General features: G+C 37.4%; 1 protein-coding gene across 1 annotated transcript in view; it reads right to left on the bottom strand.

Annotated features, from left to right (window-relative positions):
- Positions 1-20483, bottom strand: part of atad2b (ATPase family AAA domain containing 2B) — a 61791-nt gene that overhangs the window by 7163 nt on the left and 34145 nt on the right. The window contains 4 exon segments of the mRNA XM_046835930.1: positions 4619-4749; positions 5480-5838; positions 5840-6044; positions 14309-14386. Coding sequence (XP_046691886.1) covers positions 4619-4749; positions 5480-5838; positions 5840-6044; positions 14309-14386 — 773 coding nt within the window.

A 20483-nucleotide genomic window follows, 5' to 3' on the forward strand; every position in this document is an offset into this window, starting at 1 on the left:
AATAAAAATCACAATATACAAGCGCCCAGGTCATTCAAATAACCCAACTGTACAATTGCACATCCATTAAAGGGACAAAGGTTTGCAGAGGCCTGAAGTGCAGTGAAAGTTCCAATTGATCCCGAAGGTATTTAATAGGGTTGAGGACAGAGCTCTATAGCATATTTTTCACTTCAAACCATGTAAACTATATCTTCATGGAGCTGGCTTTGTGCACAGGTGCATCGTCGTGCTGGAACAGGTTTGAGTATCCTTGTTCAACCCTACTACATCCAGATGCATCTTATACAATCGTGTGCATCCAGATTTGCAGTAACAGAAAAAGTTATCACAAAAAAAAGCTAGAAAAGGCAGGTGTCCCAGTACATCTGTCCATGTACTGTATCCTGACCATACAAGCAAACTGCATTTATCAGCACATTCTATTTTAACAAAAAATGTATTCAACAACAGTGTGAGAAAAGTTGTAGCATGCTGAACTGTTTACTCTGTGTTTTTTTTTATAAGGGATTTTTAATTTGAATCTCCTGAGCTGCAGCAGATTAGATGCATTAATGAATAAATTAGCAGTTCGGGATTTTACAAAGACAAAGCAGAAAAACGGTTAAAGTGATGCAACACACTGTACAGCTGTTCACGTTTCAAACAAGGCCCTGATTTAAACTGCACTGAAGTATGTCGTGTCTGATTAAGATCATGGAACATCTAGTATACAAATTTAAAGAACAAGCTTGAATTCTGTATTAAAAAAAAGCACTTACAATATTAACATGACTAAGAATAAAAAGTGAAACATTATTGGAAAACTGAACAATACACTGACAAAAGTGTTCATTTATTGGGGATTTTGGTGAAGCACGGCTTATTTAAACTACCTAATATTATACCTATTATTATACCTAATAATATCACTGCTGCACTAAAACAATGTTAAGAAATTTCATACCTACAAACTTCAGAGCAATCTAACAATAACCAAGGCACAAGTGAATTGCGCCTAAGCTGGCAGTGCATATTGCATTCGGTGCCGGTTAAAATAACTACATATTGCAAATCATTTTAGAAAGATTTTGGTCTGCTGATATGCTGCCCTTAAAGGTTTATTTCATTCTAGTACTTTTCTTATTTATTTCAATTATGAAATTCTACACAATGTATGATGCAAAAAAATATATATATAACTTACACCAAACCTTCATTTGGGTACATCATGAATATTAGGCTGCATAAATGAAATGTTATGCTCAGTATTCTTGGTTCCTTAGTAAACATGGGAAATGAAGGGAGTGCACCCACATCTAGGATACTGAATATCATCGGTGTGTTTGAACAGGGGAAATCAAATAGCTTGACTGGACCCCAATCCCCCAGGATAAGAATTGAGCATATTTCTAGGAGAAAGTGTGGTATGGCACAGGATGGTTATTAATTACAGTTCAGAACTAGCCATATACCAGTGTTTGTTATACTCCATGAAGGGGCAAGCTGCGGCAAGGTTGCGATAGACTTTAACAAAGAACATAGCAGGAACATAACACATAGGACCTCCTGCCAATCTTTTTAACAAATTCAAAAGGACTGGGAGTGTTGCAGATGAGCCGAGAATTAGACATCTATGAACATGCACTTAGTAAGGCATATCCGAGGTGGTCCTGGCATACATAGTCTCCAGTGTATGCAGAGTAAAGTTCCAATGAAGTCATGCCACATTTGACAGCATCCAGATTGTGTTTTGTCTGGTTGTCAAAATTGAGTGATGACCTGGCAACCAGTTGCGATTTATTGATTCGTTATTGTTCCATGCGGCACTGTCCAGTGAAAAAGTGCATTTTGCAATTGTATAATGCTCTGACTAAGAGCCTGTTCCTGTGGGATCGTGAGCATAAATCCCAGAGGTTAAACACAGGAGTTGATGGTAAAGAGCCAGCAGCCTGATTAGTGCATGTCCTCCTGTGGCTGTACCAATAACCAAGCAACTGCTCCAGAGATCCTGTACTTTATGTATAAATATAATAAATAAAATACACACTTTACAACATAAGTCAATAAAAGATTGTCTTGAGTCAAGAAAAACAGAATACGCACTGCATTATTATTAATGAGAAAAACTTGACAGGGAAGAACCGAAACAGGTGAATATGATTGATGCTGATCTCTAACTGTGTTTCAAATATTGTTCTGTCCTTAATTCCAAAAATCATTTATGTAAAATAAACTTGAACACTGTCTCTTTCAGAATACAGAGTGCAGCATTACAGTCTACATATCAATAAGCAATGCATGTCTCCAGAATCGATAGCTAAAAAGACAGTACATTTCTGGCTTTGCAGGTTTAAGGAAAGTATGGGGTAGTGCAGTGCGAAACTGCTTATTGGGTGCTACAAACGCTAGAATAGATTTTTAGGAGATTCGGTAGTAAAAAAGCAGTTTAGCAAAAAGTATTGGTGGTCTAATGACTGACCTGGATGACATTTATTACTACTTATTTCAAAGATTTTTCATATTTATCATTACCATTTACATTATTTGTAAAAAGAAAAATCAAGGGCAAAGCAACATAAATTTAACACCCTGATGATGCATGAGCAAAACACTACATCTACCGTTAGCACCTAGTATTGTATGTGCATTTAGAATTATTAATGAAAACAAAAATATATAAAAAAATCAAGAGGAAATTAGGTCCTTCTATTTATAAACAAAACGCTATTTTTTAAATATATTCTTAATAATGTGATTTGTTTTTAGCCCTACTATAATAAATACATTTTAATGATCAGCACTTCACGGGTTTGATACAGAGCTTGAACTCCTCTTTTTTCCCCAGATAAGACTGCCAAAAACCAGTGATCAATTCAATAACCGCATATTTACTCAATTCTGCACAGCCTTCTCAGTAACAGTGCAATGCAATAGTGAACTCTTTACAGTACTGTAAACCTGGATATAATAAAAATAACCACAGCTCCCTGTCTTCCGACGCCCTTTCAAAGGTCTTCCTGTATGGCAAAAATGTTAATAGTAATGACTGTGTATATAGTTTATGAATATAAATGAAATGCAAGGTAATAGCTCGCCTTCCATCCTTAATATGTGCCAGGCAGTTTGCCAAGCCAACCAGTAGGAGATTCTGTTTAAACGGCAGTTCTCATCCCACTTCACTGGAAATTCAATTTGTTCCATAAGCCAGGAATGAAAAAGCAATTATTCACAGCCCCCGTCACTTCACGATCTGTTTCTTAAAGATATCTGCTTCCCCTCCTTAATAAATAAATAAACTTCACGAGCAGTGCCAAAGGCCTCCGCCTCCTCAGCTCTCGTAGCTCATTGGGCAAAAAGGTACATGAAGCAGTGCAGAGGGCCATCAATCCATGCAAGAAGCAGTGGTCTTGACGGAAACCCTCAAAACGGTTGTGCATGGAAGTGAGAATGTGATGACCAGTGCAGAGGTCTGTAGCACAATAATGTTCCTGGCTGTGATTTCCTTTTTGTTCCCTAAAAATGTATTTATATATTTTATTATTTATCTTTTTTTTTTTGAGCCGACCTTTAAGTGATCACTCCAAATTGCATAGAACAGCACATTCTGGATTCATATAGATAATATACATGCTTCTTTCAGTGCCAGTCAACAGGATACCTAATCACCTTCACCTAATGAGTATGATGCATATTTTGCGACCTTGTACTATGGTATGCCTTACTGAGTGGAAAGCAATGATTAAAATAATTTGCACCTAGTGGAAAGAATTGTGTAGTGCACGATTTAAACGGCACAATAATGAAAGCGGAAAGTGCTTGTGAGCAGAAATGATAATTACGTGAGGAACTGATGACAGTGTCTGCGCTGATGAGTGTTTCTTCTAACATTACCTGAATGATTGCTGTAATGCTGGCTGATTTTCACCATCTCCGAAATTAGCATACTTTACCATGGCTTCCATATACCCTGCAGATACTGAGGTTCAAACTACTGAATATATGCATCCTTAGCTCAATATATTTAACGAGATCATTACAAGGAGCCTAATGTGACAGCACTGAAGAATAACAGAGTCTGGTAATAACAGCAAAACTGCACCTACGATTGCCATTAAAGATTTAATGCCTGTATTCGTACTCGAACCATAAAATTTGAATAGATATAGATTCAACAAATCTACCCCTCATGACATGTGTAATGAATTCAGTACAATTGTCTGGAAATTGACCACATAGGATAGGTTCAAGGAAGCAGTAAGTTATAGTTCAAACACACACTGATTCATCGGGGTGGGATGGAACACATCACAAGCTGAAGTTCAATTCTGCAACTGGAGCAACATGTGCAAGAAATAATGGTGGTACAAAATTAACACAAAACAGGAAAAACAATTAGGCTTAAATGTTAGAGTTTTATATATAAATATAATTACAGGAGATGTATGTGCATGTTATATACAACCACAAAAGTGTTATCGGCATTCTAAGCATACTTAGTTTAATAAAAGTGGAAATTAGTTTGGATCCAGATTAACTAGCAAAGGTTCAAGTATAATTTTAGGTGTCACAAGATACTTTTGGTGTATGTTGGAAATATAGTCTAATGTTTTTTTTTGTTGTTGTTTTTTTTTATTACCTTGAGTCGTTGATGGTCTACGACTAAAGCAGGTGGAGGTGGGGGCTGTGGAGGGTCCTCAGGCCTCTCTGCTAGAACTTCCTTCTGCTGTTCTGATTGGCTTTCATTACATGTTGTATCATCAGAGATACCTAGAAAATATAAAACAGGTAGGACCTTACACCAAAATTCACAAAGATACTCAAGTGGCATTTAACCTGCATTGCCAAGGACAAAATAGCCTTAGGTTGATATAACCGTGAACAAGTCAATGAGGATTTGCTTTTAATGGTGTAACCCAGACCAGACAAAGCGCCAGCAACAATAATGTGCCAGCTGCCAACAGAAAAGGTAATTAAAGTTGACATAGTGTTTGTGCTGACTGCTAAAGAGAGCACTACAGGCTAAATAAAAAAATAAACAAATTGTATTTTGTACTGTTAAACCACTTTTTGTCAGGTATATCTAGTGTCATCATACCAATTCCCTTTTCTTTTTTTTTTTTTTTTCTGCTTTATTCGATCTATTGTGTCCGCCAAAGGAAATGCACAAAAACATTTAAAACATTATTAAAAATAAGACAATTACTACAGTATTTCCTCATGGCACAGTTACAGATTGAATGATGAAAATTACCTGAAGGTGTTAACACTACGTTTAATTAAATCTAACATTATTTTGGGACAAACCGTTTCCTTTCGAAGCAAGCGCAATCAATAATTCGTGCTTTGTCCCCGTTCTACAAACCTACATTTGTGAGACACTGCATTACATTCTCATGGATTTAGTATTTCTTACAAACAAAGAACGATCAGTAAGAGAAATAGGGACTTGCTCTGATGCATGCATATACTTCACACATTCAAACTTCCAGCACAATACCTTCTTTTTCAGGCTCTCCATCACTAGCTTCCCCATCTGCTGCTGGAGTGTAATCATTTGCCTTGCAGTCTTCAACCTCAAATCCAGCCTGTTCCTCTTCTTGGAAAAAAGCTGTGACCTTTTTTCTACTCCCTGATTCCTTTTCATTGGTTTCACTGTCTATACTGTCCATTGACTCATCTCCGTTTACACACTCTTGGAGCTCAGAGAGCACTGTCGTCTCTTTCTCTGCTCCAGAAGAAGAGTTCTTAAATCTAGTTGTATTGGCCTTATCTTGGCCTTGAGGATCTTGAGTTGCAGTGGCTTCACTGGAGTTCTCCTCCTCAGTGCTCAGAGCATACCCGTTAGGTTGGGAAGGGTTTATCAGTTTGTGGTTCCATGGTGTCGGAAGAGGACTCGTCATGAGCCGGACTGGTGTTCCCCTGGCCAGCAATGGTTGAGTCATCAACCTCTTCCTCTTCCTCAGGCTCCTCATCATCTACCTCCTCCTTCTTGCTGATCTTCTTCTTCCTGATAATGCCCCGCTCCCAAACTGACCGACGCCGAGCTCTGCGCTTTATGCTACCTGTGGACCAGCAGGAGATTTTCGGTTATAGAACCAAGACATGTTTGACATGACTTTTAAAGGTAAAATAAGATGAGCAGCGTTTTCTAAACACGTCTCCTATATGACCTTATAGTATACTTGCAAAACAAACTTTAAATAATTTTCATGCAAGCGCATTCATCAGTAAATCAGTCCTGTTGAGTCAAGGCATATAAATAGTATACCACCTGACTCTTCTGCTATTAGAGGAGACTTACTACTCACTTTAGTCCATTATCAATTTCCAAAATAGGGATTTAGGGGGGAAATGGAGTCATTCAGCACAGAAATGCTTGTACACTATGTTCCAATACACCAGGGAGAAAAATGAGCTAAGAGGTTAGGGACCAATATGTTAGAACCATGCGGTACCTGTCTGCTGTATAATTGGTCAGAGGAGGAGCTGGTGGAAATGCACTGCTTACCCCACAGGAGGCAGCTTCAACGTCTTATTGAAAACAATGGAGGACGAGCCCAGATGTACACCATAAATCAGCACCCAAAAAGACTTTGCTAATTTGCCTCTTCTTGCCACCAGCATTTTCTAGTGGGCTTCGAGTGCCCGTGAAAACACACTGCGCTCCAAATAATGGCAAATCACTCTTCCCTCGTAATAGTTTACATTTTATAGCCCCACTCAAAACTGTTTGCATTTGTTCTTTCCGAGAGGTTGAATGTGGAGCACTTAATTCTCCCATCAGATGTAATCAAAGGGATCTGAAGGGAAAAGGGAAGTTGGAAGCAAAAAAAAAAAAAGTAAGATAATGGTAGAGGGAGATAACAGGCTGCTTGGAAGATGTGAATGACAACAGATGTCAATAATGTGAGAAAGTAAAGCGAGAAGTGAGGGAAAAATTATTTGCACCATCTGTAAAACCATAACTGTGTGCAAAAGCAGCGGCAACACAACGGCATTGTTAATATACTGAACTGGAGAATTAAATGCAGCATCTGCTAGATGGCATGTCGGCGACGGCACACTCCTATCTGTCTGGTTTCCAAGTAGAATTGTAAATGCACAGAGATGCTAAATGACAACTCCAGATAAAACTTTGTCGTCATTGTGATTGTTGTTATGAGCGGCATCTTAAACCAAAAACTAAGACCTTACTGGCTATAAGTAAATGTACCAAGTACTCCAGTAGACTGTTAAGCTAAGCAGACCCTTTCATTATGTTTCAAGACTGGGCAAAGTTTTGTACCAAGTCAAACATTAAAAGTAACAGAAAATCCAGTTACTGTTTGTACAGATTCGTCTATAACAATACATTAGATGTGATTTGAAACACAACACAGGTTTGTTAGTTGAAGACAACCTCAAAAGATTAGATTAGATTAGATTAGCAAGTAGTGTTTTCTTCCAAAAATATGCATACAACTGCATCTTGCATATCCACACAGGTTTTTTCAATTACAAAATGAGCTTCAGACACACTAAGGGCACTTCATTAAGTGGCTACTCTAAGTAATTCCTCCAGATAGAAATCAACTTAGGTTTACAATGAAAGATCCATCCCATTGAAAATTTGAGCAGAAGACATGCTTTCAAAAACTGGATGATTTCCATCAACAATGACACTAAGCCTACTCTTATAAAAGGGTAGTCATTTTTTGCACCACAACATACTTTGAATTGCTTCAGAGTGCACCAATCTGTCTGAAGAAAGTCGGCACTAAGTCTATAAATGATTAATGCAGCCAAAACCAATATGTGCACAACATCAGCATCTGTAGTCCATCCACTGATGCAAGCATAATCATCTCATACGTAAATGTCTGATAAATGAGCATGAATGAAGATAGACTTCAAATGAAGCAGAACTGGAAAGACTCGACTGAAGCTAAACTAGAAGAATGTGCGAGACTGAGAGGCACAGCAATTAAATGGGAGGCTATTTGCTTCTTTGTTACGTGTTGAGTGACCACACGTACATAATCTGACGTGACATTTTACAGACTTGGCAACAATGAAGGCAACTGGCTTCAAAGAACACTCTCCACCAAATCATTCACTAATAAGGTGCAATTAATACTACAAAAGCAGAGCTATCTTGTGTGCATTCAGTCACAAGAATTGGCCTGCCTAAGAGCAAGGCAGTAAAAACAAGTGGAAAATGCTAAACTGAGGAAAAACTGGGGTACCAAACAATGGCGGATAATATCAGTGTTAAAATCATAGGTGTGCAAAAATTAAAGATAACAGAAACACACAGTGCATTGAGGCAAGACTAAAAGGCAATTCATGAAATGCTTTGAATGTATTAATGGAGAATAAACGTTGCAAGTGGGAATGCACGTAATGCGCACAGGGGTTTCATGAAATTTTCAGCTGAACGGGAAACCTGAAAGGGCTTACTCTCGACATCAATGCTAGTTCATGCTAAAACAAAATGTCGGGTAAATTAGTGCAACACAAATAAATAAAATACATTAATTTAACATATCATGACATGCATTATGCTTCACTACAAAATAAAACCTGGCTAATACAGCCAGAATAAAAGTACTAGATGCTTCATCCACTAGGTGTTCCTTGATTTACAAGAGACTGGACTGAACACACACATTGTAATATTTGGTCCTTTGTCCTGGAGGAATTTTAGTTTTGTCGTTTCACTGTGTACTGTATATTGTTGGGGGAAAAAACTACTGTCTAAGCATTTTGAATTGGAAACGTAAATATTTTTGCTATTAACTCAGTACCAGTTTTCCTATCACAGTGTTTGAAGTATAAAAACCCTGCTTATAGATTTCAAGTCTACATAGTGTTCAGTTTTCTATATTAGTAAATCGTTTAGAATGTAGGAGTTTTAGATTTGAGACGCAGTCACGACAATGACGCAAAGTTGTAAAGAGAATGAGTGTCAACATCACGGTGAACAAACCCATTAAACATTTTACAGTTTGACTTGGAAACCAGATGGACAGGAATGTTTTGGCTCCGACATGCCATCTAGTGGAGGTCATATTTAATCCTACATATGTACATGAGAGTTTCTAAAACCACATAAACCAGATTCTTCTGCTTTGTCAAATCATGTCACCCCTTCAGAGTAGATCATTTTCCTGTAACATGACTCAGTATGCTTTATTCCTTATGTCCATCACAACTACCAATGTGTGATTCACATAGTCGGATGAAACAAAGCAATGTAATAAAGAAAGAAAAAAAAAATCTGCCTCTGATAAACTGTAGTTAAAGGTCATTTCCCTGAGGGACAGGAAAAAAATTAGTCCAAATGTCTGCATAACATCTGGCAGAGTCATCTGGCACCAAAGTATATTCTTCAGACATGAGCAGAAGGGTGGGTTGCTATTAAGAAAAAAAAGTTCTGCAGAAAGACAAAGCAGAACAGATTTCAGGATGCTAAAGACCTTAACGCGTGTCATGACATGGACTTGGTGAAAACCGAATAATAAATCAAAATCTGTTTACATTCCTGAGCATTCGTTAGACTGCATGTGCGAAATTTTATACAAAACAGGAGACATCTTCTAAAATAATTAAAACCTACTTGAGGGGTTTCACAAAGAGATTAAAGTCTTAATTTAACCATCAGGATTTAGAACTTTGGTATACACAGGAATAAAAGCAAAAATGGGTTGGGCAAGTTTTTTCCAACCAATCAAAAAGACCTAATTTTTGCTAACACACAAATAAGTGTGTCCAGTGTCGGCTGCAGTGCAGTTCACACAGAAGTATTTTTAATCTATAAACAGAAATCTAAAGCTACAGAGGCCACAGACTCACTAAAACTGGATAGTTGATAAATGGAACTTCATCTGGTCTTTTTTTTTTTTTAAATCTTCAATTGTCCAAATGATATGAGTCTGTGCTAGCTGGTAGTACTGGCTGAAAGGACTGGAAATACATGAGCTTCTCTGCATAAAGTATCACAGTGTAGTGTAAAGAGTGGATAGCCTTCCTGATGCTTTGATCGCTTATCAACATGGGATTTCCACCAGCAGAACAGTGACTCAACGGATGTTTATTTCCCAACACTATTGCATGTAAACTGTATAGGCTGTTGTCTCTAGTCTACATATATCTCAAGAGATCAAGAGTGTCTGAGAAGCCTGTCTAGCATAAATAACCATGCCGCAGTTAAATTGCAACATTTCCTTGTTCTGATTTTTGATGTTGACATTAACTGATGCTCTTGACTTGTTTATGCACCGTTCTATGCATTTCACTGTTGCTAATTGGGAAAATGCATGACTGAGTAGGGGCGTAGGCATTCCTATTAAAGTCACCTGTGCTGAATGTTTTTAAGCTGATTGTGTTTTTAATCTCTCATATAGAGGTGTGAGGCTCTTCAGAAACCTCAGGTCAAGTGTGAGGAATCAAGAAAATACAAAAGGAAAGAGGTTTAAAAAACCAAACAAAACATGTGCAACAGCATGGTTTACAGGTAAACAGTTATGGATGGATGCTATTTTAAGAAAATCCCTTTTGAACGAACAGTATGAACCGAAGCTTCATTTATAAAATGTCACCATCCTAAACACAGAAATTAGTCATGTGTGTCTTTGGCAGACCGCACACAAGACAAGTTTTCCTTGATTCCTTAAATATTTGAATGTTTAGTATTTCTGTAAACTTGAGCTCCAGGAGGACGTGAAGTGGTTCTATAAGAACGCCAGAATAAAGCAGCTGCCTCAATATTACGACATACTTGCAGTCATCCCGAGTGTGTATATGCAGTCTTCATAAGAATAGATGCACAAAAAAAATCTATTTGCACTTAAACTCATAGATTTGTTAATGGTACTCTCATGTACAACATCACTGTTGCTCATTAAAGTGTGTTTTGGTGACACTAAGGGTGAAAGAAGAAAAAGAAAAACATCTCCAGTCTCTAGTGGCTATTGCCTCCATTACCAGTAAAGTAAGGTTGGTTGGGCCCAGTGTTGTGCAAGAAAATGAGTTGTCTCCCACTCTTAAATAATGCATGGTAATTGTTGAGACCACAAGCACACAGCCTCAAATAATGTCAAAAGTTTGTGTGCAAGTCTGTTTGTGTGTGTGTGTGTGTGTGTGTGTGTGTGTGTGTGTGTGTGTGTGTGTGTGTCTGGAATAGCACTGCATTTTGTAATAATTAAAAGAGTCACTGCATGAATATTTTATGTGGCACCAAAAATATTTGGTCTCGACCCCCCCTGCCTCGCAATCAGTACCTGCCAAAAGGCTTTGGAACTTACATTTATTAAACAGTGGGATAACATTTTGTAGAAATGATTATAAAATTTTGGCAATGCTGTGAAGCATTCCAGAAGATAATGTGTGGAAACAGCTTTGAAGCTGTGCAGTGCTATTCCTCCTGCTGCATGCTGGATCTTCAGTCTCAACCTCCAGCTACACACCATTACTGCTCAGAGACCCAGTATTCTCCACACACGTATACCAAACTAACATGCGGGTATTACATGCCTGCCTAAATCTGCACATCTCAAAGACGTCAGCAAAATCGCAAATGATAAATGACTAAGGACAATCAAACACCTGTAACAGAAACTCTAAATACTAGCCACTACAAATACAAGGTCATAGGTGCTGTAGCCCTTTGGCTTGACTTGTCCTCCATCTATATTTTTGTGATATTCGAAGGTGAACAATCATTAATACCAGCTAGTTGTGCTAACTGTGCTGTCCACTCCCATGTTTTGGTTACTTGCAATCTGACCAGGTAAATAAGTGGTAGCCGAGGACTAGTTTCAAAGGTCGATGCACTATGGAGTTTAACAATCACAAAAAATATTGCTTAATATTCCGGTCAATGAAATGCACCGCAAGACTGTTGCAAGACCACATTGGTCTCCAAACAGTGGTGCATGTGTACAGTGCGCAGGTGAAGCAACGTTTGCGAGTCTAAAAGCAAGCTGTTCCAAGTTTTCCACTCTGAAGAAGCAAATAGAGCGGGAGACGACTATCACTATTACTAGTTGCTAGTGTTAGCTAATGTGCCTATACAGCAAGCAAGATCAATAAGACAAGAGCGCTGCTGTTGAGCTCTGACCTCAGCCCTTCTGAAAACCTTTTGAGACGAATTGGAACGCTGACTGCACCCAAGACCCCCCCCTCACCCTACATCAGTAGCTGACTTCACAAACACTCGAGGCTGAATGATCACAAACTCCCACAAGCACACTCCAAAATCTACACCTTCCCAGAAGAGTGGAGGTTATTAGAACAGCAAATCGGGACTAAATGTTCAATGGAAGGTTCAAAAAGAACATACAAATCTTATGGACAATTTCTTTTGACCATATTGTGTATTTCTAAATGCTATTCAGATAACAGGATATCTAGGATATGAAATCTAGAATTGGGGGCTGGCCCAAACAAATATTAAATACTTGTTTACAAAATAGAAACACAAGAATAACAACAACAAAAATGCTACCATACTAAAGAGGTAGACACACAAAACATGGATAAAACCTTTCATTGCCTTTTTCCTCTCACGCTACACCAATGACTGTGCTAGTGTAAAGATCAGTTTCGGTTTACTTTCAGAAAATTAATAATCTTCAGATTTCTTTAGGAGATTACTGCCTAGGCCTAAGGTTTTAGCTGACTAGATCATGTTCATCTTTAATTTTCTATTTTCTTTTTTATTCCAGCATACTGAATCTGACAGACATGACACGAGAAAGTTGTGTACTGCTTTAAGCTTTAAAAGTTAGCTCAGTCTTGTACATTGGCAGTAGATTTCCTGTTCTTCCATGAACCCTTTATATTTATTTTAATTGCATAATTTTATATCTGTCCATGCATTCAACTTCAAAGCTCAAACGTCTCAAAGGAGCCTCACCACACATTCAGGCATTCGACTCGTGCAACTCCATTACGCAACACTTTATTATCAAGCTGATAGGATCTGTTTCTGTGTCACAGCAATGACATTAATACCAGGACTAATTTAAAAGTCCACAAAGCAGTAGGTGTGACATGCTGTGAATGTTATTAAGTGTTTGAGGGTGAGAAAGAGACAGCAGGGCGAGGCCCATATGCTTTAAATGTACTCTCTGGATCGAAGGAGGTCTGGCACAGAAAAGCAGCTTCTACATTCCACATGAGCTTAGTCTTCTCTACAATCTTTAAAGCATAAAAAGTGTGAATTACTTTCCTATTCGCTTTGCCTAGTGCTGTGGCTTTGCAATAAATTACACTCAGGATGCCATCAACATAATCTACAGGGTGTCCAAAAAGTCAGGAACCAATAAGAGCAAAACTACATGCCCTTCATTTTGTATGTATTATTTACAGCATATGCTCTATCCGTTTACCGCGACACTATATTTATTTTCTCATTTTCCACTCTATCATGCTTTGTGAATTGTGCTCAATGTATTCAGAACGACAATTCTGCTCAACGTGTTCCCACTGGCTTCGGACTTTTATTTCCTGAGACTCAGCAGGATCCCAGATAATTAAAGCAATGTTTAGACATTGATCTCACTGACAAGGCCACATAGGTGGGGTCAATGGGCATGTCCAGCGATGTACTGATGTTATTAATGAAGTACAAACATCTGCTGAAATGATCAATGATAATGATCATTAATCATTTTTTAATTTCCCCTTTTGAATTGATTTGAAAATCTTTGAGAGATATAAGCGATGCTCCAAATTGCAGGGCAACAAGGATTTATAGAGTCACAGTTGCACCTAGTGGTCATAAATGGGAATTGTATCAAGAGCTAATCGTCCACAGGGGCAGGGATGTCAGAGCCCCATGTCTGACAACAGCTAATAACAGGGTTGCCAGATTGGGCTAGTTTAGAAATGTGCAGTAGATTATAGCAAATCACCAAAAAAAATGGCATCCCATAAACTTGGATAAATTTAAAGAAACCATATGTAAAAGGCCATATACAACATGGAAGATTTTGGTACAAATGATCTCAAAGCATGCAAAGAGTTTCAGACCAATCGCACTGTTTTAAAATCCAGATTTCAGATCAATAACACAAAGGCTAAAAAAATGTATTCCAACAGCAGGCCCAGGCCCTGAGAGCGTTTTGGCAAAAGAAAGCAATGTAGAAAGGAAGAATGAAAATTATGGGGAGGAAAAAAAAAAAAAAAAAAAAGAGTGGGTAGAAAAGGTCATCCCTGAGTGAGGACACTGTCACTTTGCCCTGCATCACATAGCAGTGGCACTTAATGAGGCGTCTCGATCGATAGATGATTCAGTCCATGCTTCTGGAAATGAAGCGAATCAGTCAAAAGCTGCACTCACCTCCTGCAGCGAGGCGTACATTAGCATGCCCAGAGGTAATGCGTCTCACCAGCATCTGTGCTGCTTCTGTTCCACCAGCTCAAAAGAAGAAAAAAAAAGAATAATCAGCAGGGCATTCATACTGTGAGTGTATTTATTTGTGTGGGTGTGCAGGGAGCCAGCCAGCAAAGTAACACTGAAGAAAATGAACATTACGCTGCTGAAAGGCACACTTAAAAGGAATCAAGGCTTTAGCAAAGGGATGCTTGAATGTTTGTTTATAAGCCAAAGGATCCCTTTGCCAATTAGCTTTTAGTAAAGAAACACACTGAGTTTACAGATATTCTAAAGCATGTTGCTACATTTTTATAGCCTGTGTCACAAAACTGTTGTTCAAAGAGCTCAGAACGAGCATGTTTTGCTTGATAAAAAGCACTTCCAAAAATAGCACCTACTACCGATTAGGGTTTAAACAGTATTTTAATTAGGAACGAGTCTTCTGCCTGATTTTATTATTCGGATATCTGTAAAAGTTAATGAACGGATATTCAGTTAACCGCGAGGGAAGGGGGTAAGAAACATATTTAATGTAGCGTAATCAGCTATCATTTTCTGTCGCAAACGAGCCTTACTCCTGTCAGAGAAAGCATGCTTACTTATGTGTTTGGCTATGTAATCGAGAAAAACAGTGAGGAGGGGAAAAAGTGTCAGCTCGACATTTCAGCCTGTAGTTCTACACGCTATTGTAGAATATTAATTAGCACCCTTCATTAACAAAGAAAGACAAAAAAGGCCATAAAAAGTGCTTTATTAGGTTTTATTAGCTCACTAAAAAGATCACAGAAATCTGTTTCATCCTGTCAGACCCTTGTTAAAAATCAATTATTAGTACCATGTGAAATTTCTCTAGAATGCAAAATCGGACTGATGATAAATGATGAGACACACATGAGGATCCCTGGAACAACTCTGGTATGTTTAAGAGCATCACTAGTCAGAATCATCAGTAGTGACACAATCACAATGTGCTTTGCTGAAACGCCTTAAAGTACTATACACATTTATACTATATTCACTACATACATTTATTCAATTTCAATATTTACAGTGCGAGTTTTAGCTGTTGGAAGACAGTCTGCATTTTTTAACAGCTCTGAAGCTGAATAGTGTTACTCAAAGGGTGAATGAAAACAGAAAATGATGATTTCCCAGTGAGAGAGCAGAGACTGGAACATCATAAAATTGTTGAGAGCAATGGGCTTCATTTTGAAACTCAATGCCTCTAATTTATGTCTATTGTCAATTAAGACCTTTATGGTTTATACAAGAATAAAATCTATTACTTTATTTAAGCAAACAGTGATTTTGCTGTTTCACTGGCCTTTGGTCAAATGACCGAGTGACCAAAATGAGCCAGTTTCACCAAAGTCTGATTGCCGGTTAAAAGCTGAAAACAGAGGGATGAAGTCTCCTTGGTGCAATCGCTTGGCTATCTCAGAGAACTAAACAGCCAACTGCTGTGCGTTCCACACTAGTGTTTGTGCTGAATGACATGACAGACGAGGCATGCTGTCTACAGAGTATACTTTTAATGGACACCATTAGGAGGCCATGAAATTTGGATTAACACCAAGCTGGGATTGTGATTACCTAAAGCCCAGAGAGAAAGCGACAGACAGAGAGAGGGAGACGGGCAGTATGATGCACCTGCGAGTCATTTATTATCCAAAAGGAAGGCAAGCGGTAGAAAAAGAGAAAAGGCAGGAAATACAAATGAAATTTGTATGAGTGCAGTCTTTAATTTAGTTCAGGAGTGTGTCGGATGTAATTACACCCACAGCTGGTGAATCAAAACAGGAGGTGCATACTTCATTGTGCCAGTGGTCAAACCCTTCAGATCTACTGATCATAAGTCAGAAACCACAAACAAATCCTAAATTAAACATCAAACCTGCACATTTACACCAAAGAGAGCTTGCTGCATCTGTTTGTACCTTTTAGACTGCATTCTGGGGAAAAAATAATGACAGGCTGGATAAAATGTTTAGCCTAAATCCAATAGTAAAGAAGCACAGTTAACAATGAAGTACACCACCAACCGCCATAGACCAAAACACACCACTACCTGATGCAACAAATAATCACGAAGAGTAACAAGCACAAGCCACTAAAGGGAAATGAGAAACCCGCTGAAAGCCCATTTAACAAATGTGTGATTCCCCCTTACAAAAGTAGAAAACTTGTAAAGTATAAACTTTTAAATCTCATTCGCACTAAATATTGTAGCCTTCATTGACTGTTTCAGCTTTCATTAAAAACAAAGTGAAATTGAAGTAAAACACTAAAAATGAGACAGATGAGCAATATTTGGGCAAAGATGTCAAACGTATTAGATTTTTTTTTTTATGGGGTTGGGGGGGGGCAGCACAATTCTGACAGAATAAAAAAAAAAAACTTTGAAATGAAATCCAAGCTTGTGTTATTTGAAAAGACTTTTTGAGGGGGGGAATAAAGAATAGAAAGCACGCATGTTAGCAGGAGGCAGGGGTGGGAAGCATTGTGTTTAATATCCTGGAACAAATGGGGATTTGACGAGAGCTTTACAGCTCAGGTCTCACTGTGTGCTGTGCTTTATCCATCTTGGCTTGTCTGCCCATATGGCTCCAGTGAGGCGCCATTGTCTGAAAACTTCTCTCTTATAACTCAACTACTTTACCTGAAGCTGAATGCATTTATCACATTATAGCACAATATACGCAGAGAGCAGCTCAAAGGGTACGATCATAATCTACATAATGGATGCATATTTGGTTTTCTGGCTTCCATTTTTTTTTTCACATAAATAATCTTAGCTAGTGTCTTACAGATATATGCTGGAAAGCATGCAGCATAATGAATTTTATGATGAGAATCCCCCTCCCCCCAATTAATCGCTTTAGCTACAGTGCGGCTTTCAATCCGCTGGTTCAGCATCTGGATTGGCCTGCCATAATAACTGCTTTTATTTGATGATATTTTGTGTTAAAATGATTGCGATTAAAAAAATAAAAATAAAGTGTTATTTTTAAACCACATGTGTATTGTACTAATATAAATGCACATTAATGGATCTTCCAATCTTTAACAATATTTAGACATTAGGATTGAATATTAAAACGAAGCTATTAAAATCACTCACTTTAAACAATAAAGAACTCGCAGGCTTCGTTGAGCAAAAATTGCACAAACGTTTAAACATTTGTCACAGCCGTATAGAGACTCATGCAACCATATGTATGGGAGAGACAATAACCCATAGATAAAGCATTCAGTTCAATGGTGTTCAGCTATTCAGCTTCAGCTCACGTCGATAAATCAGGTCAATCCATGACATTAGTAACACAATCTGTTCTTGCTTCTTCTTCTTCAAAAAAAAACTACTTACATTTTTTAATGTTACACCATATGGAAAAGAAATGTGGGCACCTGACTATAAGATTTGCATTTGTTTTCCCAAAAATCCCATTTCACATTTAGTTTCCATTTTCTGTTATAATAAGCTCCACTCTTCACAGAAGATGTTGCACTACATTTTGGTGTGTGCTTGTGGAGATTTGTGCTCATTCAGCCACAAAGGTTTTAGTACATTTACATTTACATTTGCGGCATTTAGCAGACGCCCTTATCCAGAGCGACGTACAAAAGTGCTTTGAGTCTCTAGTAATGAATAAATCTACACTGGTACGCAAGATTACAAACTTAATATAAATATAACTCGAATTCTACAAACTTGGAAAGTGCTAATTTAGGTATTTCAGGAGTTAGTTAGTAAACGGGGGATGAGACGTTAGAGTGCGCTCAGCTTTTTAAACGATTCCAAAAGGTGTTTAAGATCTTCCAACCCATGTAAACTATATGTTCATGGAGCTTGCTTTGTGCACAGGGGCACGGTCATGCAGATACAAGCTTCACAACACTATTTCAAAACAATACTAATTTAAGTGAATGGAAAATGCTACTGCATCTATTGACATTCTTTACAATTGTGTGCCTCCAACTTAGTGGTAACAGTTTGAAGAAGAACTAGATATGGCTGGAAAAGCCGGCTGTCTATTCTGTACTTTTATCCAAAAGTATACTTGCTTCAAGTATAATTGGTGCAATTGACGGCTGAACATTAAAAATTGGCCACAGAGTGCATTTTTATATTCGATTCAACAAATAGTTGATGACAGTAGATGACAAGGTGAGATTATGTTCAGCAGGAATGATCAGGGTCGTGTACATCAACATTAGTTTATAGCGGAATTACAATGATTTATATCTTCTTAGCATTAAAACACTTTGCGTGTGAAGCAGGCAGAGGAAAGGCAAGAGAATATGACACTGCATTGGTAGAAAAACTAATTGTGTTTCTCTTTATAGCAACATCTGATTTTATGGTCAGAAATGTGACATTAGTCACCCAAAATCATCATCTATTAAAGCAGCCTAAATCTATTAAATCATATTAAATCAGAATACATTTCATCTATTAAAGCAGCCTCTTTATTATTTCTAATATAAACAACGAGAATCCATCCCTATAATCCGTTCATGCTGTCGTATTATAATTAATCTTTTCCCCTCATCTTCACATCTGTCCAAATAATAAAAATAAACATCTAAAAAAAAAAAAAATAAATAAAAAAAAAAAAAAAAAAAAAAGAAATCTGTATGTAAGACAGACAGACTGGATCTTCATAGAGAAGACATTATATTCCTATAATTCAGTTCTGTAATTGGCTGTGTGAAAGACAACTCAAAATACCTTTTTAATATCTAATGTGCAGTTTAAAAGTTTATTCAAATAGTTATATACTATGTGTAGAATTTGTGTCAATATAAAAAGGCATGTTTTACTAATTACAGCACTAAGGAAAGAAGAAATGGAACATGTCCTTCTTTAAATGTTTTGCTTTTAGCTCGGTAATTTGCTTTATTTATGTGATATACTGGAACACAAAGACACGTCAGTTGGAAACAGCACAACAAATCCAGCATCTAACAAGCGAGTTCACCAAAGAGCAAACATTTTCCATATGAAACACATGCTTAATATATTATTCCATATGAATCATATGTTTCAAGCTTTTGAGATGTTGCCAACTGCAAAAGGAGTAGACTAAAGAAATACTGCACTTTTTGAGATACTGCACCAACAAGAATTTCTAACCGACAGACTGTCAAACAACTAGACAAAAATATTCTTAATACTTAGGAAATGCCATTTAGTTCCTAAACTGCTATTGTTTTAACAACTATTTTGGGTATTTGACCTTGCTTTAACCTTGATCTTAGTTTCCTTATTTTTTTTTAATTATAGTGATAATATAAATCCTATTAGCATTCGACACCAATAGTTACTGAAATATATATATTTTTTATGATTCTTAAATGAATGAATAGATAAAAAACATCAAACTCTGTGTTCTAAGGAATTCAGTGTTTTTTTTTTTTTTAATTTATTTATTTATTATTTCTCCCCATTTTAGTGTTTTTGAAATGTGGCGTTTCACTCCCAGTTTTTATGCATGTAAAACACATTTAGTATTCAGATTTACCTCATTTTGAAATTCAGCCCTAAAAAAGCTTTCGAATAAACACACACAAAAAAAAAATCTAAAACTTTGTAAGCCTGATTTTCCATAATCTTATAGTAACAATCAGGACTTCTTTAACAAAAAATATTGTTATGACGACACCATATAGGATATAACGGAATATTTGCAAAAGTCCGGATCAGAAAGAGAGATGAAATAACTCTGTGATAATGAGCTTTGTGTTCGCTGCGCCTCGCTGCCTACATCCTAGACAGTTATGGCAAGTTATGACAAAGACAGAGAGAACATTAGGAGAATAACTGATGCATAACTGATGCATTAGGATGAATAACTGATGGGAATTACTGTATAAGAAGAACACAAGCAATACCAATAATACTAATGTTAAGTCACTTATAGGCGACGCATAATAAGCTTTCAGGAGAGAAGAATGATCCCAGATGCATTCTGTCTGCTTTAACACAAACTTATGCAAAATCAGTGGTCATGAAAAAGTGAAAACATCATCTGCGATTACAAAGAATTTACTCCTTTATTAAAAACATATTACAATTTGTATTAAGCTGTGAGAAAAATTATATACCGTCCTATCAAACCTAGTTTGGTGCATTGTG

Source organism: Silurus meridionalis, chromosome 23, assembly GCF_014805685.1.
Source record: "Silurus meridionalis isolate SWU-2019-XX chromosome 23, ASM1480568v1, whole genome shotgun sequence".
Lineage (NCBI taxonomy): Eukaryota > Metazoa > Chordata > Actinopteri > Siluriformes > Siluridae > Silurus > Silurus meridionalis.